General features: G+C 43.3%; 3 protein-coding genes across 17 annotated transcripts; 1 reads left to right on the forward strand and 2 right to left on the reverse strand.

The window, feature by feature from the left end:
* Window positions 1–272: 272 nt before the first annotated feature.
* On the reverse strand, window positions 273–3,436 carry LOC145861477 (uncharacterized). Of its 2 annotated transcripts, none has more exons than XM_082964446.1 (6): window positions 3,171–3,436; window positions 2,434–2,985; window positions 1,777–2,038; window positions 1,298–1,430; window positions 994–1,099; window positions 273–682 (listed from the first exon to the last, which is right to left on the reverse strand). In XM_082964446.1, the coding sequence occupies exons 1-6, from the start codon at window positions 3,309–3,311 to the stop codon at window positions 443–445; spliced, it is 1,434 nt and encodes a 477-aa protein (XP_082820572.1). In that variant the 5' UTR covers window positions 3,312–3,436; the 3' UTR covers window positions 273–442. The 2 variants fall into 2 exon arrangements, with proteins under 2 accessions (XP_082820572.1, XP_082820571.1); XM_082964445.1 differs by having other exon boundaries at window positions 274–682; window positions 1,298–1,466.
* Window positions 3,437–5,367: 1,931 nt separating this feature from the next.
* On the forward strand, window positions 5,368–9,062 carry LOC123732880 (uncharacterized). 4 transcript variants are annotated; one of them, XM_082964459.1, is made up of 2 exons: window positions 5,368–5,722; window positions 8,330–9,062. In XM_082964459.1, the coding sequence occupies exon 2, from the start codon at window positions 8,337–8,339 to the stop codon at window positions 8,976–8,978; it is 642 nt and encodes a 213-aa protein (XP_082820585.1). In that variant the 5' UTR covers window positions 5,368–5,722; window positions 8,330–8,336; the 3' UTR covers window positions 8,979–9,062. The 4 variants fall into 4 exon arrangements, with proteins under 4 accessions (XP_082820585.1, XP_082820586.1, XP_082820584.1 ...); XM_082964460.1 differs by having other exon boundaries at window positions 8,333–9,062; XM_082964458.1 differs by having other exon boundaries at window positions 5,368–5,602.
* A 1,178-nt stretch (window positions 9,063–10,240) lies between these two features.
* LOC106591722 (uncharacterized) lies at window positions 10,241–24,173 on the reverse strand. Of its 11 annotated transcripts, none has more exons than XM_082964448.1 (9): window positions 24,109–24,173; window positions 23,370–23,921; window positions 22,710–22,971; window positions 22,231–22,399; window positions 21,753–22,032; window positions 14,261–14,419; window positions 13,563–13,679; window positions 12,563–13,227; window positions 10,241–12,401 (listed from the first exon to the last, which is right to left on the reverse strand). In XM_082964448.1, exons 1-5 carry the CDS (start codon window positions 24,151–24,153, stop codon window positions 21,900–21,902), a joined length of 1,161 nt encoding a protein of 386 aa, XP_082820574.1. In that variant the 5' UTR covers window positions 24,154–24,173; the 3' UTR covers window positions 10,241–12,401; window positions 12,563–13,227; window positions 13,563–13,679; window positions 14,261–14,419; window positions 21,753–21,899. The 11 variants fall into 11 exon arrangements, with proteins under 11 accessions (XP_082820574.1, XP_082820581.1, XP_082820575.1 ...); XM_082964455.1 differs by having other exon boundaries at window positions 10,241–11,970; window positions 12,276–12,401; window positions 12,763–13,679; XM_082964449.1 differs by having other exon boundaries at window positions 10,241–11,970; window positions 12,276–12,401; window positions 12,563–13,679.
* Between the last annotated feature and the right edge of the window lie 1,576 nt (window positions 24,174–25,749).

Below are 25,749 nucleotides of genomic sequence, written 5' to 3' on the forward strand. Positions count from 1 at the left end.
CTCATTGCTGCTCTCCCTGCATTTCAGTTGCATGCCTCCTTGCACTTTCAATTTGCCTTCATTGCACATTTAGACTTGCCATTTGCCTTCATTGCACATTTATACATCCCACTTAATAACGTACTTAGTTATTTTACTTTTTACTACATTTTCTGCACTCTTTTATTTGCACTTCTGGTCAGATACTAACTGCATTTCGTTGTACTTGTTCAATGACAATAAAGTTGATTCTAATCTAATGTGTGGTATACTTAAGTGAGCAGTGACCATTTTGCACCAGAAAGTTCACTACATATCAATTATCTATTGCATTGTCACATCAGGTCCGTTTGGAGTGAATCCTAACTTCCATTCGAGTCAACCTTTCAATGTGAGACAAAGTGAACATTTGTGGAAGTCCGGATCTACCCCTTAGTGAGTGTTAATTGACCCCTCTCCCTCTTTACCTCAGCCCACCGACCAGCAGGGCATTCATGACACGGGTAGGGGTGCAGCTCTGCACCATGTGACCCAGGGCAAAGTTGGCTGCCTGCCGGATGAAGTTGTTGGCCTCGCTGGCTTTGTGCAGCAGCACGCGTGCCGTCCCCTCCACCTCACTGTCCATGGCCCTCTGGAGGTGAACGTACATGTCACCCAGTGTGGCCATGGCAGCACAGGACACTGCAGAGCGCAGGTTCTTCACCTGAATCATAATAACACGCACAGGACCAGCTATTAATGTTGAGCAGTACAACCCACGAACATCAGAAACATGACACAATCATTTGGCTTGTTCTGCAAATGTAGCAGATTTACATTTACATTTACATTTAAGTCATTTAGCAGACGCTCTTATCCAGAGCGACTTACAAATTGGTGCATTCACCTTATAATATCCAGTGGAACAACCACTTTACAATAGTGCATCTAAATCTTTTAAGGGGGGGGTTAGAAGGATCTGAACTGTCAGATTTGTGCAGATGAATGAATAGGGCAGTGAATGAATAGAGCTACCTCATTTATAATGGCAAGGCAGATATCATGGAGTTTAGGCATCAGTATGTCCATGTGGTTCTGAGCCATCACACGGAGAGAGGTCAAGCCCTCGATCTTCTTCTCCCTGCAAGTCAGTGAAAGAAACGTAAGCAATTTCCACAACATTTTCCAAAAACATTATAAAGATGTTCATCAATTAGGACTCTGGTCTCTTAATTTCAGAAGTTTCTACGCTCTGTAGCTCAAATCTACATTTCCAAGGACACTACACTGTGCTTCCTTTAGCCTAGCTCCATTGGTCTTGTCTACAGTGAATGCTCACCAGTCATCAGAGGCAGAGTGGAGCAGCTTGAAGGTCTTAGTCAGGGCCTGCTCTGGGTTGGACAGGGGCTGCAATCTGGCCTGGTCCTGACTTTTCTTTATTTGGCCCTTTGGCTCACTGGCTGCCTTCTTGTCTATGGGTTGACAGCAGACATCTATCTCTCTGTGAACTGTATGTATGTATTTATGCATTTACTCATTTCCATATCTGTTTGTAGCTTTTAACACTAGAACATCTTAGTTCATTATGATATCATTTTAAATTTAGCACACATTTTTTGGTGCTCACCCTGCTCAGAAGCAGGGTCTAATTCGCCTTGAGCAAAGGTTATCTCACTGTGCAACAGGCAAAGCAAGTGTGGAAAAATGTCTTAGCCCTGGGCTAAAGCCATTTGTGTCCCTTCCCTTCCTACTATCAGTCTACCTAGCTTCATCTCCCTGTCTAATTTAAATTAGTGTGAGTACATGAGAGGGACTGACCTGAGCCGGTGTCAGCCTTTTGCAGGCTAAGGAACCTTGTAGGCCGAGGCAGTTTGCTCCTGGGCTTGGTAGGGGGGGGAGCAGGCCTGGGTGGACTGTCACGCGACTTTACCGGGGTCCCAACATCCAAGTAGTCACGGAGCTCCGCAGGGGTGTTCATATCCACTGAGCTCAGGCTTCCCAGAGAGCTGGTGGCTATTTCCCCCATGGACATGGCCGAGCCAAAACTTCTCCTGCCCATGGCCTTCACCTCATGTACCACCTTTGGCGTAGACCAGAAAAGAATGCTCCCATCATAGAAATGCATATAGAACTAGTATATACATAAACTAATACACAGAGATCCTTAATTCTAGGATCTATTCTATCATGCCGTCAAAGAGAGTATCCTTTCTAACCTGTACCCCCGCACACTGTACCCCCTCAACTAACCTGTACCCCCGCACACTGACTCGGTACCGATACTCCCTGTATATAGCCTCGTTATTGTTATGTCATTGTGTTACTTTTATTATTATTATTATTATTGTTTACATTAGTTTATTTGTTAAATATTTTCCTAACTCTTCTTGAACTGCACTGTTGGTTTCACAGTATGGTCTACACTTGTGTTTTCACAAATTTTCACATTTACAATAAATTGAAAGTCCATCCTACCTTCCAGGCCTCCTCCTTCAGGTGAGCCTCGATGTCCCTCACCTCCTCCATCAGGTCAATGGGTCCGTTGTTGTCAGCACAGCCCTGGTCCAACTGGACTTTCAGGGCTTTGACTCCCCGCCTGCCCTTCTTCTTCTTGCCCCTCTTGGAGGGAGCTCCAGTGGGAGGGACGGGAACAGGCCGCACGCTACTGCTGCTGAATGACTTATTTACCTGGATGGACTCCAGAGAGTGAGATCCGGGTCGAACTTGGGCTCCGTCCACCCCCACCACGTTCTTCAGTGGGGCCAGAGCTATGTGTTCAAGCCTTCGTGGCAAAGGCCTCGGTGGAGCTTTCGGCCGCGGAATGCACTGAATAGAGGGGACGAAGTGGTGCGCGAAAGTGCTGCCAACCCCGATGAGAGCAGTCCGGACATAATTCTCATGGATAGCACTTATCTTTCTTTGCTTTCCTTCCATGGCCTCTCTCTCAGCTCTCTGCATCTGCAGAAGTCTGGCATCACTGATGAAGCCCCGATGGCCCTCTGGGATTGGGTAGCTCTCCTGATAGCCCTGGATCACAATGGTATAGTATGAAATGAATAGCAGAAGTGAAGTAGTCAAAATAGTTTCTACAGTGTGTCATATAAAGCTTTTAAGCTAAAGATGTTATGGATGTAGGCCTACTGTATGTCTATGAAACCACAAAATAAACAGTGATATTTTTGAAAAACGTTTGAAATACTGATGAGCCTTACAAAACTTGAAAACCTGTCCTGGTCATCCTGTTGGTTTAAAGCCATGTTTTGCTTCCTCAAGTTTTCGATGACGCTCCTCATCTGAGAGTTCTCCTTCTGGAGTTTGTCAAACTCACTTGATTTTCTTCCTCGATAAGCCATTGATAATAAATGTTAACACTCTCAAAATAAGAACTTAACCTATCTCTGTGAGAGAACTATCATGAAATGTTGCTTGTCAGATGGAACCAGCAATGATATCATGGCAAGGATTCCGTTACATTGTGATGTCATAATGGGGTCTGTTGACAGCACAGAGCACATCAGCACATGGTGAACATTCATGAAAGCTTTTTGATTCCCATATAAAATCATAAATATGTGATGAATTTGTAAATATATATATATATATATATAAACTCAGCAAAAAATAAACGTCCCTTTTTTTAGGACACTGTCTTCCACAGATAATTCGTAAAAATCCATGTAACTTCACAGATCTTCATTGTAAAGGGTTTAAACACTGTTTCCCATGCTTGTTCAATGAACCATAAACAATTATTGAACATGCACCTGTGGAACAGTCATTAAGACACTAACAGCTTACAGACGGTAGGCAATTAAGGTCACAGTTATGAAAACTTAGGACACCAAACAGGCCTTTCTACTGACTCTGAAACACACCAAAAGAAAGATGCCCAGGGTCCCTGCTCATCTGCGTGAACGTGCCTTAGGCATGCTGCAAGGAGGCATGAGGACTGCAGATGTGGCCAGGGCAATAAATTGCAATGTCCGTACTGTGAGACGCCTAAGACAGCGCAACAGGGAGACAGGACGGACAGCTGATCATTCTCGCAGTGGCAGACCACGTGTAACAACACCTGCACAGGATCGGTACATGCAAACATCACACCTGCGGGACAGGTACAGGATGGCAACAACAACTGCCCGAGTTACACCAGGAACACACAATCCCTCTATCAGTGCTCAGACTGTCCGCAATAGGCTGTGAGAGGCTGGACTGAGGGCTTGAAGGCCTGTTGTAAGGCAGGTCCTCACCAGACATCACCGGCAACAGCGTCGCCTATGGGCACAAACCCACCGTCGCTGGTCCAGACAGGACTGCCAAAAAGTGCTCTTCATTGATGAGTCGTGATTTTGTCTCACCAGGGGTGATGGTCAGATTCACGTTTATCGTCGAAGGAATGAGCGTTACACCGAGGCCTGTACTCTGGAGCGGGATCAATTTGGAGGTGGACGGTCCGTCGTGGTCTGGGGCGGTGTGTCACAGCATCATATGACTGAGCTTGTTGTCATTGCAGGCAGTCTCAACGCTGTGTATTACAGGGAAGACATCCTCCTCCCTCATGTGGTACACTTCCTGCAGGCTCATCCTGACATGACCCTCCAGCATGACAATGCCACCAGCCATACTGCTCGTTCTGTGCATTATTTCCTACAAGACAGGAATATCAGTGTTCTGCCATGGTTAGCAAAGAGCCCGGATCTCAATCCCATTGAGCACGTCTGGGACCTGTTGGATCGGAGTGTGAGAGCTAGGGCCAATCCCCCCAGAAATGTCCGGGAACTATGCGAAGGAGATGTGTTGCACTGCATGAGGCAAATGGTGGTCACACTAGATACTGACTGGTGTTCTGACCCATGCCCCTACCTTTTTTAAGGTATCTGTGACCAACAGATGCATATCTGTATTCCCAGTCATGGGAAATCCATAGATTGGGGCATAATACATTTATTTCAATTGACTGATTTGCTCAACTGTATTTCAGTAAAATCTTAAAAATTGTTGCATGTTACGTTTATATTTTTGGTCAGTGAATTATATATATTGTATATACACACATACTCACACATCAATTATGTTTTTATTAGGAAAAGTGACAATAACATTTACTTCCATTGTGTGTTTTTTTCTAAAATAATTTCCTGTCTCTGTTTTTCTCTTTCCAGCTGAGTATACTTTTGGTTGATGAACCTCAGGTTTGAGGTCAATTCCATTTAAATTCCAGTCAATTCAGGAAGTACCTTGAAATTCCAATTCCAATGAGGAACATGTGTCATTTGAATCTGGTTTAGTTTCTGAATTGACTGGCATTGAAATGGAATTAACCACAACCCGTGATGACGAATGATAAAATAATACATGCTGTATCTAAAAAAAAACACTAGAGGGCAACATTGCCTGGCATGTCTTGCAATGAGAATGGGGTTAGCGTTACGATATGGAATAGCATGAATACAATAATGAGGGAGTCCGTGTACAGCACTTTAAAATGAAAGTGAATGTGATCTCTAAAGCAAACGGGATATTGTTTGAAGAGATTCCATTGGGTATGATGTTCATGGATGTCACGCAAGGATGCTGAGTTGAGCTGAAAAATCGAAAGTGAAACTATCAGAGATACACTGTCAAAACATTGGAGGTAGAACGGGTAGGTTAATTACCTGAAAAAGGTAGAAACAATGTAAAAATATTTTTGCAACGTATCCACAGCCAGTCAGTTGCACAACATTGGGATCTATAAGGCATAGATTTTTGTTTTTCTACAGCGGTAACTATACAGTACTGGATTTATTGTTGTTACTATCTAACTTACATGTATGTTTTGCTTTCTCTCTCAGTCCTGTCAAATTACCACTGTACAGATGTATTGGTGATCAGGGCAGGGGCGAAAATCTGATATCAACTTTGGAGGGGACAATTACATTACATTTTCTCAAGAGCAATTCCTGAGGGGGACACCAAAAGTAGAGCTGTAACACATAGCCTACATTGTAATATGGTAAATGTATATTGAGGAACCAAAGAAATAAGGTGTTTGCCGTACTCCTAACTACCGGTACCCAAAACTACACAATCACCAGTCACCAGTTTAAGTTGAGAGTGGGGGTATCCATGGCATTTTCCAATTATGTTCCTATTTTACAAGTCAAAAAGATTGAGAACCTTTCATAATGTTGCCAAACAAAGACTCAACAAACTTACCTGAGACTCCCTGTCTCTGCCAGTCTGTCCCTGCATATCTGTCCCCAACTCTGCTGTCTGTGTGCCATCTGTTGCCTGCTCTGCCTAATGACATCATTGTGAAACATTTCCATTAGAATTTTATTTCTTTCTTATGAACATTTTATCAACTAGTCTTTGAGATATTAGGCTACTAGGGTTCTTACTATGCGTTTTGGTGTATTGAAAAATACTCTGATGTCTGTCTTTTATTTTTCTGCCATTTTTCTACCTGGCTGGCTGGCTACACACACAGTGTGTAGGTTATTTACAGTAGGAGATGGCCTTCTATCATCTTCAATCATTCTATTTGGGCTTCGATCTAAAAGGTAGCTAGCAAATGTGAAACGGATTAAAATGACAAGAGTTGACAGCTGTATGAGTTCACCATTTACACAACATATGCTGCAACCTTTTGTAATTTTAATAGTTTGTTTCATATTGGCTGGATTCCAACAATAGCTGAATTTGCAAAGCTAGCGAGCACCAATTCAGTTTCAGTGGTGTTTGCTATAATCTTTGCTACCCGGGTTAAATAAAGGTGAAATAAAAGAAAGAAATAAAAGTTCCCTTGCGACAATTTAGCTTTTGCAACGAGACCATTAAATATATTTAAGACAATGGTAGAAGAGAGTGTAGTTCTGTTCAGTTTGGACTTCAGTTTATCGCTAACCTTATCACAGGGACTTTGAAGCACTAACTTACATCATCTGCATGCTGATTCCATCTTTGACGACGCCACATAAATGGAATAGGTACTAGCTAGCTTAATAGTTAATATTTGCGCGCTAGCTCTGCATATTCAGCTAGTGTGTGTGTGCGCGATTGACAGGATGAACCTCACGGCAGTTACGTGCAAACTAAGGAACTGGCAGTGGATCAAACCATTGTAAGGCAAAGGGCGGGGGGGGGTCGCAATCTTTTGAAACTTAAAAACGCGCTATTAAGTGTCTATAATCAGCACAATTGCTTTCATTGCGTATTATTAATAATATTTAAATTACATAGTTATGTTTCAGTGATATATTGGGGGGGACAAATCATATTTTTCCCAGGATGGGGGGGTCATGTCCCCCCCGTCCCCCCCGGGATTTCCGCCCCCTGGATCAGGGTTGACTTTAATTCAGTTAGTTCAGTAAAATGAAAAGTCTTCATAATAAATGATGGGAGATTTGAATTCAATTATTCACTGAATTGACCCCAGCCCTGGTGGTGACTATACAAAATACTCTTTATAGAGGGAGAAGATGGAGTTTAGTTCAGTCGAAAAGGTAGAGGTTTGTGTTGTTCAATGGCACCTTGTATACATTACGACATCATACTTTGTACTCAATCAGTAACTGAGAATATCTGTGTTGTAGTTCACGTTTAAATAACATTTCTGATTGAGCCGACATATGCAGCGTGTACCGTGAATGCAGTATCCGCAACTGCGGGAACATTGCCTTTGTCAATCGCCCTATAAAGTGAATCTTCGGCGCTTCAGATTGAATTTAGATTCAGTCAATAATCTTTTGGGGGGGAATAAATCATGGAAACATACTTTGAGTAAATAATAATTTGAGTGGTTAGATTTTAGAAAAGAAAACCTCTCTATATCTATGTCTTCAATATGTTTTTTCATCAATACATTATTGATGTGTGTGTACAACACATATAGCCTAACCCGGTACATATGGAACGCCGTTTGGGTCTTGGCGTGTCAAAAAGATACACGTCAAATAACATTATTTGACGTGTCAAATAAGCTTCTTGACCAATCAGGACCTGAATAATGACTCCACGTCACATAATAATTTAACATGTTCATAAATTGTTTCCGTACTTATTACACATTGATTACACTCTCACTCATATTTCATGTCACAACGATTCACCGATACGTATGCTATGAGTCATAGATTTTGTCACTGATGATTATGAGGTACTGCCAGAAGAGGATAGGCTCTCTGAGATGGGTTCCTCTCCACTTTCCTATATGGGAATCTTTCCAAGCCACTGTGCTCTCACTTCTGCTTTGCTTGCACTTTGGGGTCTAGGCTGGGTTACTGTAAAGCACTTTGTGATAACTACTGATGTATAAAGGTCTTTATAAATACATTTGATTGATTGATTTCATCGGTTTACAAATTGGTGTCAACTGTGTGTCCGTTAGCAGAGCCATGCCAGCGAAGCTGGTGCAGTTCACCGGTTGGGAGGCTGTGGTTGAGAAGCAGATTGTCCTGAAACCTGGCCAGGCACCACGGGGCAGACAAGGCTACACCATGTACCATGGCACCCACCGTGACAGCGCTCGAGCCATCATCACAGGGGGGTTCCGGCCCTCGGCAGGGGGCACGTTGGGCCCGGGGGTCTACTGCAGTCGGGACATAGCCAAGGCGAAGGGTTACCCCGGTGGGTGCCCCACTGGAGAACATGTGGTATTGCAGCTGAAGGTCCGGGTGGGCCGCGTGAAGAAGATGGATAGGCAGAATGTAGCAATGTGGTGCTCGTGGCAACAGGGCGGATACGATACAGCCTGGCTGTCCTCCACCGTCATTGGGCATGAGGAGGACTGCGTTAAAGATCCAAAGCGGGTGGCGGTTAACGGCATCGCGCACTGTGGTGACCCGGCCACGAAGCAAGCCCTCGAGAAGCTCATCAGTCAGCAGAGACATGGGGTGGAATCAAGTGGGAGGGTTGTGGGCGGGTGTAAGGAGTGCAAGATGCAGACACCGATTGGCCACTCTCTGGAGGTGTGTTGGGGGTGTGGTGCCACTGTATGCCCTTTTATGGACAAACACGTCTGCAAAAGGAGCAGTTGAAAGTGACAGCTTCAAAATACTGGATACTATACGATGATGACATTATTTGTTCATTCGACAATAAAAAAAGTTTGTGTGAAAATACATTAATATTTGTTGTTTTCACTCATTGTCACCCACGATGAAATCAGAGGGGACTATGGATCTGTCTCCGTCAGTTCGTACGTACAATGCTCACGTTAGTTAGTCACACGCGATCTCTCAGACACCACTGGCCCGGTTTTGACTAAACTTGGGTGAAAAGGTTGCGAGTTCAAATCTCATCATGGAAAACTTTAGCATTTTAGCTAATTAGCAACTTTTCATCTACTTACTACTTTTAAGCTACTTTTCAAATACTTAGCATGTTAGCTAACACTTCCCCTAAACATAAACTTTTTAGCTAACCCTAACCTTAACCCTTTTAGTTAACCCTTCCCCTTTAAACCTAACTAGCTAATGCCAACCAGGTAACGCTACCCACCTAGCTAGAATTTGTAGCATATCGTACATTTCACAAATTCTTGACATATAATACGTGTACCAAATTTGTAACATATTGAACGTTTTGCAAATTTGTAACATAATAAGAATTGTAATATATCATACAAAATGGGTGATGGACAACCAGAAATGAATACATACCATACGAAACGTAACATATCATACTAACTGGAGTGTCTCGGATTTACATACAGAATACATACTGACTTGCCTAGTTAAATAATGGTTAATTAAAAAAACAATAATAATACAAAATGCTCTGAGACCAGGTTGGTCTGCCCCCAGATCAAAATCTAGTAGATGGCCAGCATGCATGCAAAATTTGGTTCTGGGTTCTGAGACTACTGAGCTATACATGGGTTGCACGTTTCATCACAATATTATTTTGAACGTTCATTTCAGGACTGCCAGGACGGCCAGCTGAAGATTTGGTCTAAAGTGCATTACTATGGCTTAAAAAGACGATGCAATTTCTAAAGAAGGCAAGTTATTAGTAGCAAAACCTTGTGTCTTCATTTTGAGGTCTCCAGATTGACTTTAGTTGCAGTGAAACATTAGCTAGCTAGCTAAGAGATTGAGTGGAGACCAATACATTTTTTCTTACAAACTTTGCTAGCTAATGACAACATTGCCATCTGAAAGAAGCAAACATTATTTTTGTCCCCACCAGTGACTACGCTTTTCCACTTGTGCTCTAACTAGTTACAGTGAGGGAAAACAGTATTTCATCCCCTGCTGATTTTGTACGTTTGCCCACTGACAAAGAAATCATCAGTCTATAATTTTAATGGTAGGTTTATTTGAACAGTGAGAAACAGAATAACAACAAAAAAATCCAGAAGAACGCATGTCAAAAATGTTATAAATCGATTTGCATTTTAATGAGGGAAATAAGTATTTGACCCCCTCTCAATCAGAAAGATTTCTGGCTCCCAGGTGTCTTTTATACAGGTAACGAGCTGAGATTAGGAGCACACTCTTAAAAGGGAGTGCTCCTAATCTCAGTTTGTTACCTGTATAAAAGACACCTGTCCACAGAAGCAATCAATCCATCATATTCCAAACTCTCCACCATAACCAAGACCAAAGAGCTCTCCAAGGATGTCAGGGACAAGATTGTAGCCCTACACAAGGCTGGAATGGGCTACAAGACCATCGCCAAGCAGCTTGGTGAGAAGGTGACAACAGTTGGAGCGATTATTCGCAAATGGAAGAAACACAAAAGAACTGTCATACTCCCTCGGTCTGGGGCTCCATGCAAGATCTCACCTCGTGGAGTTGCAATGATCATGAGAACGGTGAGGAATCAGCCCAGAACTACACAGGAGGATCTTGTCAATGATCTCAAGGCAGCTGGGACCATAGTCACCAAGAAAACAATTGCTAACACACTAAACGTGAAGGACTGAAATCCAGCAGCGCCCGCAAGGTCCCCCTGTTCAAGAAAGCACATATACATGCCCGTCTGAAGTTTGCCAATGAACATCTGAATGATTCAGAGGACAACTGGGTGAAAGTGTTGTGGTCAGATGAGACCAAATGGAGCTCTTTGGCATCACCTCAACTCGCCGTGTTTGGAGGAGGAGGAATGCTGCCTATGACCCCAAGAACACCATCCCCACCGTCAAACATGGAGGTGGAAACATTATGCTTTGGGGGTGTTTTTCTGCTAAGGTAACTGGACAACTTCACCGCATCAAAGGGACGATGGACGGGGCCATGTACCGTCAAATCTTGGGTGAGAACCTCCATCCCTCAGCCAGGGCATTGAAAATGGGTCGTGGATGGGTATTCCAGGATGACAATGACCCAAAACACACAGCCAAGGCAACAAAGGAGTGGCTCAAGAAGAAGCACATTAAGGTCCTGGAGTGGCCTAGCCAGTCTCCAAACCTTAATCCCATAGAAAATCTGTGGAGGGAGCTGAAGGTTCGAGTTGCCAAACGTCAGCCTCGAAACCTTAATGACTTGGAGAAGATCTGCAAAGAGGAGTGGGACAAAATCCCTCCTGAGATGTGTGCAAACCTGGTGGCCAACTACAAGAAACGTCTGACCTCTGTGATTGCCAACAAGGTTTTTGCCACCAAGTACTAAGTCATGTTTTGCAGAGGGGTCAAATACTTATTTCCCTCATTAAAATGCAAATCATTTTATAAAATGCGTTTATAACAGAACATGGCCAAGATGTTAAAATGTTCATAGATGACCAGCAGGGTCAAATAATAATAATCACAGTGGTTGTCGAGGGTGCAACAGGTCAGCACCTCAGGAGAAAGTGTCAGTTGGCTTTTCATAGCCGATCATTCAGAGTATCTCTACCGCTCCAGCTGTCTCTGGAGAGTTGAAAACAGCAAGTCTGGGACAAGGAGCACATCCGGTGAACAGGTCAGGGTTCCATAGCCACAGGCAGAACAGTTGAAACTGGAGCAGCAGCACAGCCAGGTGCACTGGGGACAGCAAGGAGTCATCAGGCCAGGTAGTCCTGAGGCATGGTCCTAGGGCTCAGGTCCTCCGAGAGAGAGACAGAAAGAAAGAGAGAAAGAGAGAAGTAGAGAGAGCATACTTAAATTCACACAGGACACTGGATAAGACAGGAGAAATACTCCAGATATAATTTGACTGACCCTAGCCCCCCCGACACATAAACTACTGCAGCATAAATACTGGAGGCTGAGACAAGAGAGGTCGGGAGACACTGTGGCCCCATCCGATGATAACACCGGACAGGGCCAAACAGGCAGGATATAACCCTACCCACTTTGCCAAAGCACAGCCCCCACACCACTAGAGGGATATCTTCAACCACCAACTTACCATCATAAGACAGGGCTGAGTATAGCCCACAAACATCTCCGCCACGGCACAACCCAAGGGGGGGGGCGCCAACCCAGACAGGAAGATCACGTCAGTGACTTAACCCACTCAAGTGACGCACCCCTCCTAGGGACGGCATGGAAGAGCACCAGTAAGCAAATTGATATAAAACATCCCCACAATTATTTTTTAAATGCTAACGACTTTCTACCAAATGAGCACAAATTTATATAAAACATGGCTACAAATTATGAAACGAGCTCACAAATTGTAAAATATCCACGTACTTTAATATACATCCACTATACTTTTAGTTTTGGATGTTATGATGATATTCCCTGGAGGTCGGGGCCCACAGGGCAGGTGCCCTGCGTGCCCATTCGGTAATCTGGCCCTGATCATGAAATTAAACTACAGGTATTGTTGTTACACATCCTCACACTGTCTTGGAGGATAAAACTGAGACTGTAGCCAGCTTCCATTTTACCTAATTTTATTGTCCAAAGAATGTTCTCATAGTCCAGAAGCATTGGATGAAAATCCACAATGTTGGTGCCATACAGGAGCACTGACCAATCTGCCTCCAAAAGAGGACTGCTGGTTTTGAGGATAAGTGGAGGTCAGTGGTTGATGATCTGAGCACCACCTGAGATGGTGAGTATGGTTTCAGTAGACCACTATTGAGCTGGTAGATCAGATAGGAGCTTCGAGGAAAGGTCATTTAGTGCTTTGAATATGGTTGGTATTGCCTTGTAGTGGATTCAGGACTTGGACAAGGAGTCAATGCAGCTTAAAAATGCATTTACATGGAGGTTTGGATGATAGTGTCAAATTTCTTAGAATGAACGAAAATATTGGAGTTTGGGGACTGGAGGGGATAATAGTCAAGTTGCGAAATGTGCAAATATTTAGATACAAATATATAGTCAAGTTGGGGATTATTCAGATATTCCTGTTGAAAAAGAGAAAAGACAGAAAGGTATAATCTTACAGTATATTAAATTCATCCCATTGGGCCAAAACTGGTTGAATAAACGTTATTTCCACCTCTTTCCAACAACAACAAAAAAGCTATGTGACGACGGTGAATCAATGTGGAACACACAATTGGATTTTTTTCACGCAACTTTTAACCAACAATTTTGGTTGTTTTCACATTTTGGTTCATTTCCCAAGTTTAAATCAAAACTAGACATTGAACTGATGACTGTGCCCAGTGGGATTGGATTTCTGTAATCATATCAGCTCATTTGTCATACTTCTTCTAATCATCCAGAGAGAATGTACCTTTCTTTGAGGTTAACCTTTGAGATGACCTCCCTCAAGGATTCTCGCTCTTTCCTTGGAGCGAATTTGTCCCACATTTTAGTGGCCACGTTTCTCAAGATATTGCGACCATGATGCCTGCTGAGAACAAAGATATTAATATCATCTTAAACGTGCAACATATCAAATCATATCTGCTGTCTGTGATTAAAAACAGTAATCAATTGATGGCAACCTGAGAAACAATATCCCATCAAAATAAGACATACATTAGGTAGAATTTGCAAGAGGGTCGGTTTGAGTAATGCACCGCATTACCTGATCTACAAATCATCTCAACTATCTAACAACTGGGTTTTAACCGTTCATTATTATGAAAATCTTAGCGGATTTTCCTATGCCACGTAGCACTTATTTGTGTTTAGAATACTATTCCCCTCCAAGAGAACCTGTGGTTGTTTTGGAATACCTAAAATCCGCAATTCAATCCATGACACCCTTTTAGCATAGATGCTGTAGACAGCCGACAATGTGGCTTTTAAAGGCAATTTCAATTTGCATTTGTGGTAAACGCTGCAGATGTCAACTCAAGAGTAAATTACCTTTAAAAACTGCATTGTCGGCGATCTAGTGCTATAGCGAGCCATGGTTGAATCACGGCCTAAGTTAAGGCCGGCCATTATGTTTAAGCAAGCTACTTTACAGGAGGAACATCCCACCTGACTTCCTGTGCAGGGTCCACAGCCAGTTTACTGACGGCAATCAAGAAACGGTCAGTGAGGTCTTTCTTCCCCGACAGGAGACGAGCCATCCCCATGACCTCAGCCAGTCTCTCCAGGTACTGAGCAGTGCAGCTCCTCACCGCAGCGTTACGGTGGCTGAGGAAGGAAAAACAGAGCACATCAGTTACATGTCATAGAGATACATGAGTTAGGAGACGAATGATAATGGAATGTATTGATGAAGTCTCATCGATGGATCAAAATGTTCGGTAAGACTTTATATTAAGGTCCCTTAATATACCATTTATAAACTGTTTGTGAAGAGTTTGCTTAACATTTATTAATCATTATTCCTACATTTGTAAATGTCAATAAGAAATCTATAAATTGTTATTTACACATTTATAAACAATATTTTAAATATTTGTTCATGATTTATCAGGTAATTAATAAGGTGTTTGATCATAGTATGTTCACAATTTGTAAATGATTAATAATGTACTACTAATGTACTATAAACCAGTTATAAAGGAGTTATTGTCAAGGTATTTGTTAATGGTTGATTAATGGTTTGACTCACCATTAATATACATATTTATAAATGTATTTATAAATGTCACGAATGGTGTATTTGTTAATGAGTGCCTTTATGAATGTGAGTACATGCACTTACTAATACCTCAGTCCCTCACTAATACCCCCTAATCTAAAGTGTTCCCTATATATACTTTATAAATGTTTATAAATGACTTGTTACTCCCAAAGGCTAGCACACATCAGTAGACAGTACCTCTCCACCAATGGCTAAAAATAATCTAAATAACGCAATGGTAAAATAAGAAGTACACAACACACGGAAGTATAAGACATAAGAAAAAAATGTGATTCCATTAAAATGTGACATCTAGAGTTGGGGTGAGTTGCTGCCGGAAGTGTTGTGGAATAACCTAGCATGCTGATGAAAAAGGCAGTTAATTAAAAACTAGCAGTATTTCAATCTTCTCGATTTCGAGGCTTGGATAATGAGAAGATTAGGAGTACAGCATACCTTCCATCCCTGGATTGAGATACGTTTTCAAGCAATATCCCTTTTCCTTCACCACGGTGAAAACATATTGCCATAGGACCGTTTCGACTTGATGGCAGACTGAACTTGAAGTCGAGCTTTGGCTAACTAACCACAGTAACATAATTAAACTCAAAATATGCTATTATGTTATTTTGAAAGAACCTCTTAAGGATCGGACCCTTCAATTTTCACCAAAAATGACATACCCAATTCTAACTGCCTGTAGCTCAGGACCTGAAGCAAGGATATGCATATTCTTGATACCATGTGAAAGGAAACACTTTGAAGTTTGTGGAAATGTTAAATGAATGTAGGAGAATATAACAAATTAGATCTGGTAAACGTTTTTTTGTGTTTTTTTATACCATCATCTTTGAAATGCAAGAGAAAGGCCATAAGGTATTATTCCAGCCCAGGGGCAATTTCGATTTTGGCCACTAGATGGCAGCAGTGTCAGTGCAATGTTTTAGACTGATCCAATGTACCATTGTATATCTGTACAAATGTTGTATCAAGACTGCCCAAATGTGCCTAATTGGTTTATCAATACCTTGTGCACTCTTCTCAAACAAATAGATTGGTATTCTTTCACTGTAATACCTACTGTAAAATGGACTGTGCAGTTAGATTAACAAGAATTTAAGCTTTCTGCCCATATATGTCCTGGGAAATGTTTCTGTTACTTACAACCTCATGCTAATCACATTGGCCTACGTTAGCTCAACCATCCCGCGGGGGGGGACACTGATCCCGTAGTGGTTTAATATCGTAATGTTGTAACGGACGTCGTAAGGATTGGACCAAGGTGCAGCGGGAACGTGTATACTCATCTGCTTTATTTATTTTTTGAAAAGAAGGAAAAAACAAAAGAAACACGTATACAAAACAACGAATGACACTACAGTCCTGTCAGGTGCACAGACACAAAACAGGAGACAACTACCCACCAATCCCATTACAAATACTACCCCTATACATAGGACCTTCAATCAGAAGAAACGAGGAGCGATCTGCTTCCAATTGAAGGTCAACCCCATTAACTAAACATAGAAATAGAAAGACTAGAACTAACATAGAAATAAACATTTTACATTTACATTTTAGTCATTTAGCAGACGCTCTTATCCATCGTATTAAACAGCATATAAACACTCTAAATAGGTCAGGAGTCAGACATGTAGCCTAATATGAAATGTATTTGTAGTAGAATTAAAATGGTTATTCCATCAAACTTCAAATTATTAGAATAGTACACAACGCAGAACAGAACAACCAGGTTCAGGGCCAAAGCCCGCGAACAGGAATATTCCAAGTTCAGACAGAAGGGGGAGTCAGATCACTTTGATCGCCAGGAACTTTACTTTTGGTGTCCATTTTTAATTGTTGCGCTACTGGTGCTGCCTGTTGATGTTAGGTGGGCAGTTACAGTAGCTGAATGATGTTAACATCTTCGGGTTTTGTTTCATTAAATATATTTTATTTCATCTGGGTGCTTGCTTCACCTACTAACACCCTGGTACTATCCGTAGCTGCCGTTCTCCTCAGTCCGAGAAAACACTGAGAAAGGTGTGTCTTGCAGATTACTCCTTAGCAGAAGTCCATAACGTGAAATAAATAAAACATCCCAAGGTTAATGCTGTAGATATTGTTATAAGGGAATGTGAGACTTTAGAAACATGTAACGTTCAGCGTTTTATTGTTGTTATTAATATAGTTTACAGAGTGCTAAAAGTGCTGCTGTTGCTAGCTAGCATGCCTTTCTGTGATGCAGACGGTTAGCTGAGCTGGTGCGGGCGTTGCATTATGGGAGATGTAGTTTGGTCCTCTAAGGTCTGAATGGGATAGAGGCGATTTCACGTTGTAACTTGTTTGTGCTGCAGTGTTTTTTGTAAATTTGTTGTTTTATTTTGGTACTGTCAACACTATGGCGCACACGCGCAGCCAGTTTGGGTTCCGTGTAAGCTCAGCATTTAAACAACATTTTGTTGTATTAAATCGTTGTAGTCTATAAAATTGCACATACATGCTGATTGACTTACTTAGAATTAAATACAAATTAAATGAAAAATGCCTCATTAGGCTCAGTCTACAGTGCCTTTGAATTTATTTTTAGAAACATGAGTTTGGCCAGAGTCTGTAGCTTCAGGCTCATGTGATTGTGCCTGGAGAGCAGGCCAGCCGCAGAGAATACGCTCTCAACTCTTGCAGAGCCACTTGGGATGCTAAACACCGTTTGGGCCACTAATGCCAGGCTGGGCAGGGATGCATAGTTATTTTTATTTTGTTCTGTAGGTAGGCCTAAAGGATTTTAGTTGAAATATCTCTATGAAAACAGAACGCTCCTTGAAAGACGTAATAGAGTTAACATGCCCTCAATGATGGCCTAATGTATAGATAATAGAAGGAACATTTTTTAGAGATTATTTTTTGTTCATAAATAATGTGCTAAAATGACACACTTAGCTAGCTACCCACCTCGTTCCTTTCTGTTAGCATGTACGCGTAGTAAGTACATGCTTTCGGGATACCTGTCTTTTCATTCTTTAGTTGTGGACACTACATAACCGCACTCCCTCTCTTGCTCTTGGTCCTCATCTTTGTAAGTCACCTTGATTTTTCACCTGTGTGTTTTATCAGCTTCTTTATGAAGATATTTAGAATATTAGATGACAGTAGCTAAAGCAAGGTGCTATAGCATCACACAAGTAGACTACAAATGCATGCTGGGCCGGGCACGCCTTGAGCTTGTAAAATGAGTGCTACTGGAGCACTACTGGAGCGAAATTGAAGGGGGCGAGAAAGCCGAAGCCCCAGCCTCTGGGAAACTTGCTCCACGATCCAGTCAAATAGGGCAAGCTCCACTCCTCACTCTGCTCACATACTCTGGCATGGCCACACCCTAAGTGGGACTGACTGTGCAGCTATCTGTATCTCAGTCAGACTTATCGCTTTGGAGCCTATTTGTGCTCTGTTCTAACAAATCTCGCTGCGCATCATGTAGAAATGACCTAGTCTGATCATGCTCTTTTTCAAATGCTTGAAGTTCTGCTTCCAATTGCTCTATGTTGCACTCTGATTTCCTCTGGGAAGTTCATCAGTAGTTTGCTGTGTTGCTATTCGTTTTTCCCCGAGTAAAAGCGCAGCAAGCTTTAGAATGAACATTCTCTTGTATTTTTTCTTATGCTTGTCAATAGACTGAGTATACAAAACATTAAGAACACCTTCTCTTTCCATGACAGACAGACCAGGTGAACCCAATTATTGATGTCACTTGTTAAATCCAATCAAATGTATTTATATAGCCCTTCTTACATCAGCTGATATCTCAAAGTGCTGTACAGAAACCCAGCCTAAAACCCCAAACAGCAAGCAATGCAGGTGTAGAAGCATGGTGGCTAGGAAAAACTCCCTAGAAAGGCCAAAACCTAGGAAGAAACCTAGAGAGGAACCAGGCTATGAGGGGTGGCCAGTCCTCTTCTGGCTGTGCCGGGTGGAGATTATAACAGCACATGGCCTAGATGTTCAAATGTTCATAAATCCACTTCAATCAGTATAAATGAAGGGGAGGTGACAGGTTTAATAAGGATTTTTAAGTTTTGAGACAATATGGACATGGATTGTGTATGTGTGCCATTCAGAGGGTGAATGGGCAAGACAATATTTAAGTGCCTTTGAACGGGGGGCTAGGGTCATTCTGTTATATCCGGTGTAATTCTCCTGTCTTTTCTGGTGTCCTGTGTGATGTTATATATGCTCCCTCTAATTCTCTCATCTTTCTCTCTCTCTCTCCCCTCTCGGAGGACCTGAGCCCTAGGACCATGCCTCAGGACCATCTGGCCTGACGACTCCTGAATGTCCCCGTCCCTAGTCCATCTGGTCGTGCTGCTGACCCCGTTTCTGCTGTTCTGTCTGCGGCCATAGAACCCTGACATGTTCACCAGACCCCCCGCACCCCCTATGTTTGGTATACTCAGTGTATATTGCCAGTACTAAAGAATTTCATCCCTATTCGAATCAAATGTGAGAACATTCTTGCCTTTTTTGATCAAATCATTAATACGAGTCGATTACCATAATTCAAAAATGTAGATTGCTTGCATATTCGCCATCACATAGGCCACATGTTCGTTATATATGTTAATTTTACCTTTTTTTAACTAGTCAGTTAAGTCCAAACCGCTAACCACTAGCCTACCTGCTGCCCCAATAGAATAATAGAATAGAATAAACTCAAATTTAGTCCAAAGTATCTGTAAGATATATCACATCGGGGTCACCATTTACTGTAGTGTCGAATTACAGGAAATTAACTTTAATATGCACATGTTTCTCTCCGCAGTCAAGCCATAATTGTTGGGAACCCGCTTGGTGGGGGGGCCTCCCAACCAAATCTCCCCAAGAGGCTAAAGAGGCTCTGGAGCATCACTTTCATATAAAGTGTTAACAAATGTTCTCGTGTAGAGATGATACACATCCACTGCAAATTAGGTCCGGGACAATACCAGTATCCAAAACACGAAGTGGATAAAAGTTCTTTAGGAAAACAGACGTAATGTTGGAAACAAATATCATTATGTTGTCATCCTGAGTAATATTTATTTATTTTCCAAGCTGTATCAGACAATATTTTACATACAGCACGTTTTTAAAGGATCAAAGAGTAAGATCTGCTATGCGTTTTCATTTTTGCCACAGAAAATATATTGCAATACTGGTATTGTCCCGGCCCTAATACAAATTTTCAATCTGTCACTGGCCCAGGCGGTTGTCCCTACGTGCTTCAAGAACGCAACCATTGTGCCAGTGCCGCAGCAGTCGACCGCATCAAGCCCGAATGACCTCCGACCTGTTGCACTCACCCCCACGATCATGAAGTGCTTCGAAAGACTGGTTTTGGCCTACCTTAAGTCCTGCCTCCCTCCAACACTGGATCCCCACCAGTTTGCCTACCGACCGAACAGGTCTGCAGAGGACGCCATCTTCACAGCTTTACACTCTTCCATGACAAAACCAACACCTATGTGAGAATGCTGTTCATAGACTTTAGCTCAGCATTCAATACGGTCATTCCCTCTAGGCTGGTCACCAAACTCCATGACCTAGGGATCAGCCCCTCTCTCTGTAACTGGACTTTGGACTTCCTGACCAACAGACCCCAGTCTGTCAGGTTAGACGACTTCACCACCTCAACCCTGAACCTGAACACTGGTGTGCCGAGCCTCTTCCTGTACTCCCTCTTCACCTACGACTGAGTTTCTGTACACGGTATCAACACCATCGTCAAGTTCGCAGACGAAACCACGGTGGTAGGTCTGATCAGTGACAATGACGAGCCAGCCTACAGGGAGGAGGTCAAGCACCTGGCTGCATGGTGCGCTGACAACAACCTGGCCCTCAATGCAAAGAAAACCAAGGAGCTCATAGTGGATTAACAGGAAGTCTAAAAGCCGCAGCCACGCCCCAGTTCTTATTGATGGCACTGAAGTGGAGCGTGTGCCCAGCTTCAAATTCCTGGGTGTCTACATCTCCGATGACCTCTCCTGGACCCGCAACACCTCAACCCTAGTCAAGAAGGCGCAGCAGCGCCTGTACTTTTTGAGGAGGCTGAAGAAGGCCTGCCTGTCTCCCAAGATCCTGGTGAACTTTTACCACTGCACGGTCGAGAGCAATCTGACTAACTGCGCCACAGTGTGGTTTGGCGGGTGCTCCGTGGCTGACCGGAAGGCCCTGCAACGGGTGGTGAAAACCACCCACCACATCACTGGTGCCCAGCTCTCTGCCATCGGAGACCTCCAGCGCATCAGGGACCCTTCACATCCATGCCACAAACAAAAGGTACTGCCTCTCAGGGACCTTGTTGCACTACTCTCTTTGTCCATTTCACAGTACTACTGGACTCTGACATTGCTTTGCAAAATCTGATTAAGGACATAATTCAGTTGTACATGTACATGTCTACCTCGGTAACCTCATTGCTGCTCTCCCTGCATTTCAGTTGCATGCCTCCTTGCACTTTCAATTTGCCTTCATTGCACATTTAGACTTGCCATTTGCCTTCATTGCACATTTATACATCCCACTTAATAACGTACTTAGTTATTTTACTTTTTACTACATTTTCTGCACTCTTTTATTTGCACTTCTGGTCAGTTACTAACTGCATTTCGTTGTACTTGTACTTGTTCAATGACAATAAAGTTGAATCTAATCTAATGTGTGGTATACTTAAGCGAGCAGTGACCATTTTGCACCAGAAAGTTCACTACATATCAATTATCTATTGCATTGTCACATCAGGTCCGTTTGGAGTGAATCCTAACCTCCATTCGAGTCAACCTTTCAATGTGAGACAAAGTGAACATTTGTGGAAGTCCGGATCTACCCCTTAGTGAGTGTTAATTGACCCCTCTCCCTCTTTACCTCAGCCCACCGACCAGCAGGGCATTCATGACACGGGTAGGGGTGCAGCTCTGCACCATGTGACCCAGGGCAAAGTTGGCGGCCTGCCGGATGAAGTTGTTGGCCTCGCTGGCTTTGTGCAGCAGCACGCGTGCCGTCCCCTCCACCTCACTGTCCATGGCCCTCTGGAGCTACCTCATTTATAATGGCAAGGCAGATATCATGGAGTTTAGGCATCAGTATGTCCATGTGGTTCTGAGCCATCACACGGAGAGAGGTCAAGCCCTCGATCTTCTTCTCCCTGCAAGTCAGTGAAAGAAACGTAAGCAATTTCCACAACATTTTCCAAAAACATTATAAAGATGTTCATCAATTAGGACTCTGATCTCTTAATTTCAGAAGTTTCTACGCTCTGTAGCTCAAATCTACATTTCCAAGGACACTACACTGTGCTTCCTTTAGCCTAGCTCCATTGGTCTTGTCTACAGTGAATGCTCACCAGTCATCAGAGGCAGAGTGGAGCAGCTTGAAGGTCTTAGTCAGGGCCTGCTCTGGGTTGGACAGGGGCTGCAATCTGGCCTGGTCCTGACTTTTCTTTATTTGGCCCTTTGGCTCACTGGCTGCCTTCTTGTCTATGGGTTGACAGCAGACATCTATCTCTCTGTGAACTGTATGTATGTATTTATGCATTTACTCATTTCCATATCTGTTTGTAGCTTTTAACACTAGAACATCTTAGTTCATTATGATATCATTTTAAATTTAGCACACATTTTTTGGTGCTCACCCTGCTCAGAAGCAGGGTCTAATTCGCCTTGAGCAAAGGTTATCTCACTGTGCAACAGGCAAAGCAAGTGTGGAAAAATGTCTTAGCCCTGGGCTAAAGCCATTTGTGTCCCTTCCCTTCCTACTATCAGTCTACCTAGCTTCATCTCCCTGTCTAATTTAAATTAGTGTGAGTACATGAGAGGGACTGACCTGAGCCGGTGTCAGCCTTTTGCAGGCTAAGGAACCTTGTAGGCCGAGGCAGTTTGCTCCTGGGCTTGGTAGGGGGGGGAGCAGGCCTGGGTGGGCTGTCACGCGACTTTACCGGGGTCCCAACATCCAAGTAGTCACGGAGCTCCGCAGGGGTGTTCATATCCACTGAGCTCAGGCTTCCCAGAGAGCTGGTGGCTATTTCCCCCATGGACATGGCCGAGCCCAAACTTCTCCTGCCCATGGCCTTCACCTCATGTACCACCTTTGGCGTAGACAAGAAAAGAATGCTCCCATCATAGAAATGCATATAGAACTAGTATATACATAAACTAATACACAGAGATCCTGTATTCTAGGATCTATTCTATCATGCCGTCAAAGAGAGTATCCTTTCTAACCTGTACCCCCGCACACTGTACCCCCTCAACTAACCTGTACCCCCGCACACTGACTCGGTACCGATACCCCCTGTATATAGCCTCGTTATTGTTATGTCATTGTGTTACTTTTATTATTATTATTATTATTATTGTTTACATTAGTTTATTTGTTAAATATTTTCCTAACTCTTCTTGAACTGCACTGTTGGTTTCACAGTATGGTCTACACTTGTGTTTTCACAAATTTTCACATTTACAATAAATTGAAAGTCCATCCTACCTTCCAGGCCTCCTCCTTCAGGTGAGCCTCGATGTCCCTCACCTCCTCCATCAGGTCAATGGGTCCGTTGTTGTCAGCACAGCCCTGGTCCAACTGGACTTTCAGGGCTTTGACTCCCCGCCTGCCCTTCTTCTTCTTGCCCCTCTTGGAGGGAGCTCCAGTGGGAGGGACGGGAACAGGCCGCACGCTACTGCTGCTGAATGACTTATTTACCTGGATGGACTCCAGAGAGTGAGATCCGGGTCGAACTTGGGCTCCGTCCACCCCCACCACGTTCTTCAGTGGGGCCAGAGCTATGTGTTCAAGCCTTCGTGGCAAAGGCCTCGGTGGAGCTTTCGGCCGCGGAATGCACTGAATAGAGGGGACAAAGTGGTGCGCGAAGGTGCTGCCAACCCCGATGAGAGCAGTCCGGACATAATTCTCATGGATAGCACTTATCTTTCTTTGCTTTCCTTCCATGGCCTCTCTCTCAGCTCTCTGCATCTGCAGAAGTCTGGCATCACTGATGAAGCCCCGATGGCCCTCTGGGATTGGGTAGCTCTCCTGATAGCCCTGGATCACAATGGTATAGTATGAAATGAATAGCCGAAGTGAAGTAGTCAAAATAGTTTCTACAGTGTGTCATATAAAGCTTTTAAGCTAAAGATGTTATGGATGTAGGCCTACTGTATGTCTATGAAACCACAAAATAAACACAGTGATATTTTTGAAAAACGTTTGAAATACTGATGAGCCTTACAAAACTTGAAAACCTGTCCTGGTCATCCTGTTGGATTAAAGCCATGTTTTGCTTCCTCAAGTTTTCGATGACGCTCTTCATCTGAGAGTTCTCCTTCTGGAGTTTGTCAAACTCACTTGATTTTCTTCCTCGATAAGCCATTGATAATAAATGTTAACACTCTCAAAATAAGAACTTAACCTATCTCTGTGAGAGAACTATCATGAAATGCTAAATGACTTAAATGTAACTGTAAATGTAAATGTTGCTTGTCAGATGGAACCAGCAATGATATCATAGCAAGGATTCCGTTACATTGTGATGTCATAATGGGGTCTGTTGACAGCACTGAGCACATCAGCACATGGTGAACATTCATGAAAGCTTTTTGATTCCCATATAAAATCATAAATGTGTGATGAATTTGTAAATATATATATATATATATAAACTCAGCAAAAAATAAACGTCCCTTTTTTTAGGACACTGTCTTCCACAGATAATTCGTAAAAATCCATGTAACTTCACAGATCTTCATTGTAAAGGGTTTAAACACTGTTTCCCATGCTTGTTCAATGAACCATAAACAATTATTGAACATGCACCTGTGGAACAGTCATTAAGACACTAACAGCTTACAGACGGTAGGCAATTAAGGTCACAGTTATGAAAACTTAGGACACCAAACAGGCCTTTCTACTGACTCTGAAAAACACCAAAAGAAAGATGCCCAGGGTCCCTGCTCATCTGCGTGAACGTGCCTTAGGCATGCTGCAAGGAGGCATGAGGACTGCAGATGTGGCCAGGGCAATAAATTGCAATGTCCGTACTGTGAGACGCCTAAGACAGCGCAACAGGGAGACAGGACGGACAGCTGATCATACTCGCAGTGGCAGACCACGTGTAACAACACCTGCACAGGATCGGTACATGCAAACGTCACACCTGCGGGACAGGTACAGGATGGCAACAACAACTGCCCGAGTTACACCAGGAACGCAAAATCCCTCTATCAGTGCTCAGACTGTCCGCAATAGGCTGTGAGAGGCTGGACTGAGGGCTTGAAGGCCTGTTGTAAGGCAGGTCCTCACCAGACGTCACCGGCAACAGCGTCGCCTATGGGCACAAACCCACCGTCGCTGGACCAGACAAGACTGCCAAAAAGTGCTCTTCATTGACGAGTCGTGATTTTGTCTCACCAGGGGTGATGGTCAGATTCACGTTTATCGTCGAAGGAATGAGCGTTACACCGAGGCCTGTACTCTGGAGCGGGATCAATTTGGAGGTGGACGGTCCGTCGTGGTCTGGGGCGGTGTGTCACAGCATCATATGACTGAGCTTGTTGTCATTGCAGGCAGTCTCAACGCTGTGTATTACAGGGAAGACATCCTCCTCCCTCATGTGGTACACTTCCTGCAGGCTCATCCTGACATGACCCTCCAGCGTGACAATGCCACCAGCCATACTGCTCGTTCTGTGCATTATTTCCTACAAGACAGGAATATCAGTGTTCTGCCATGGTTAGCAAAGAGCCCGGATCTCAATCCCATTGAGCACGTCTGGGACCTGTTGGATCGGAGGGTGAGAGCTAGGGCCATTCCCCCCAGAAATGTCCGGGAACTTGCAGGTGCCTTGGTGGAAGAGTGGGGTAACATCTCACAG

Source organism: Salmo salar, chromosome 02 (assembly GCF_965601325.2).
Source record: "Salmo salar chromosome 02, fSalSal1, whole genome shotgun sequence".
NCBI classification, from domain to species: domain Eukaryota; kingdom Metazoa; phylum Chordata; class Actinopteri; order Salmoniformes; family Salmonidae; genus Salmo; species Salmo salar.

Coding starts and splice junctions, on each gene's coding strand:
- LOC145861477 (XM_082964445.1), bottom strand. CDS start 3,311: ATGGCTTATCGAGGAAGAAAATCAAGTGAGTTTGACAAACTCCAGAAG. Junction 1,100..1,297: donor CACTCTGCCTCTGATGACTG/GTGAGCATTCAC, acceptor ACTGACTTGCAG/GGAGAAGAAGATCGAGGGCT. Junction 683..993: donor GCCTTGCCATTATAAATGAG/GTAGCTCTATTC, acceptor ATTATGATTCAG/GTGAAGAACCTGCGCTCTGC.
- LOC123732880 (XM_082964459.1), top strand. CDS start 8,337: ATGCCAGCGAAGCTGGTGCAGTTCACCGGTTGGGAGGCTGTGGTTGAG.
- LOC106591722 (XM_082964457.1), bottom strand. CDS start 24,153: ATGGCTTTAATCCAACAGGATGACCAGGACAGGTTTTCAAGTTTT. Junction 23,922..24,108: donor AGGACAGGTTTTCAAGTTTT/GTAAGGCTCATC, acceptor ATTGTGATCCAG/GGCTATCAGGAGAGCTACCC. Junction 22,033..22,230: donor CACTCTGCCTCTGATGACTG/GTGAGCATTCAC, acceptor ACTGACTTGCAG/GGAGAAGAAGATCGAGGGCT.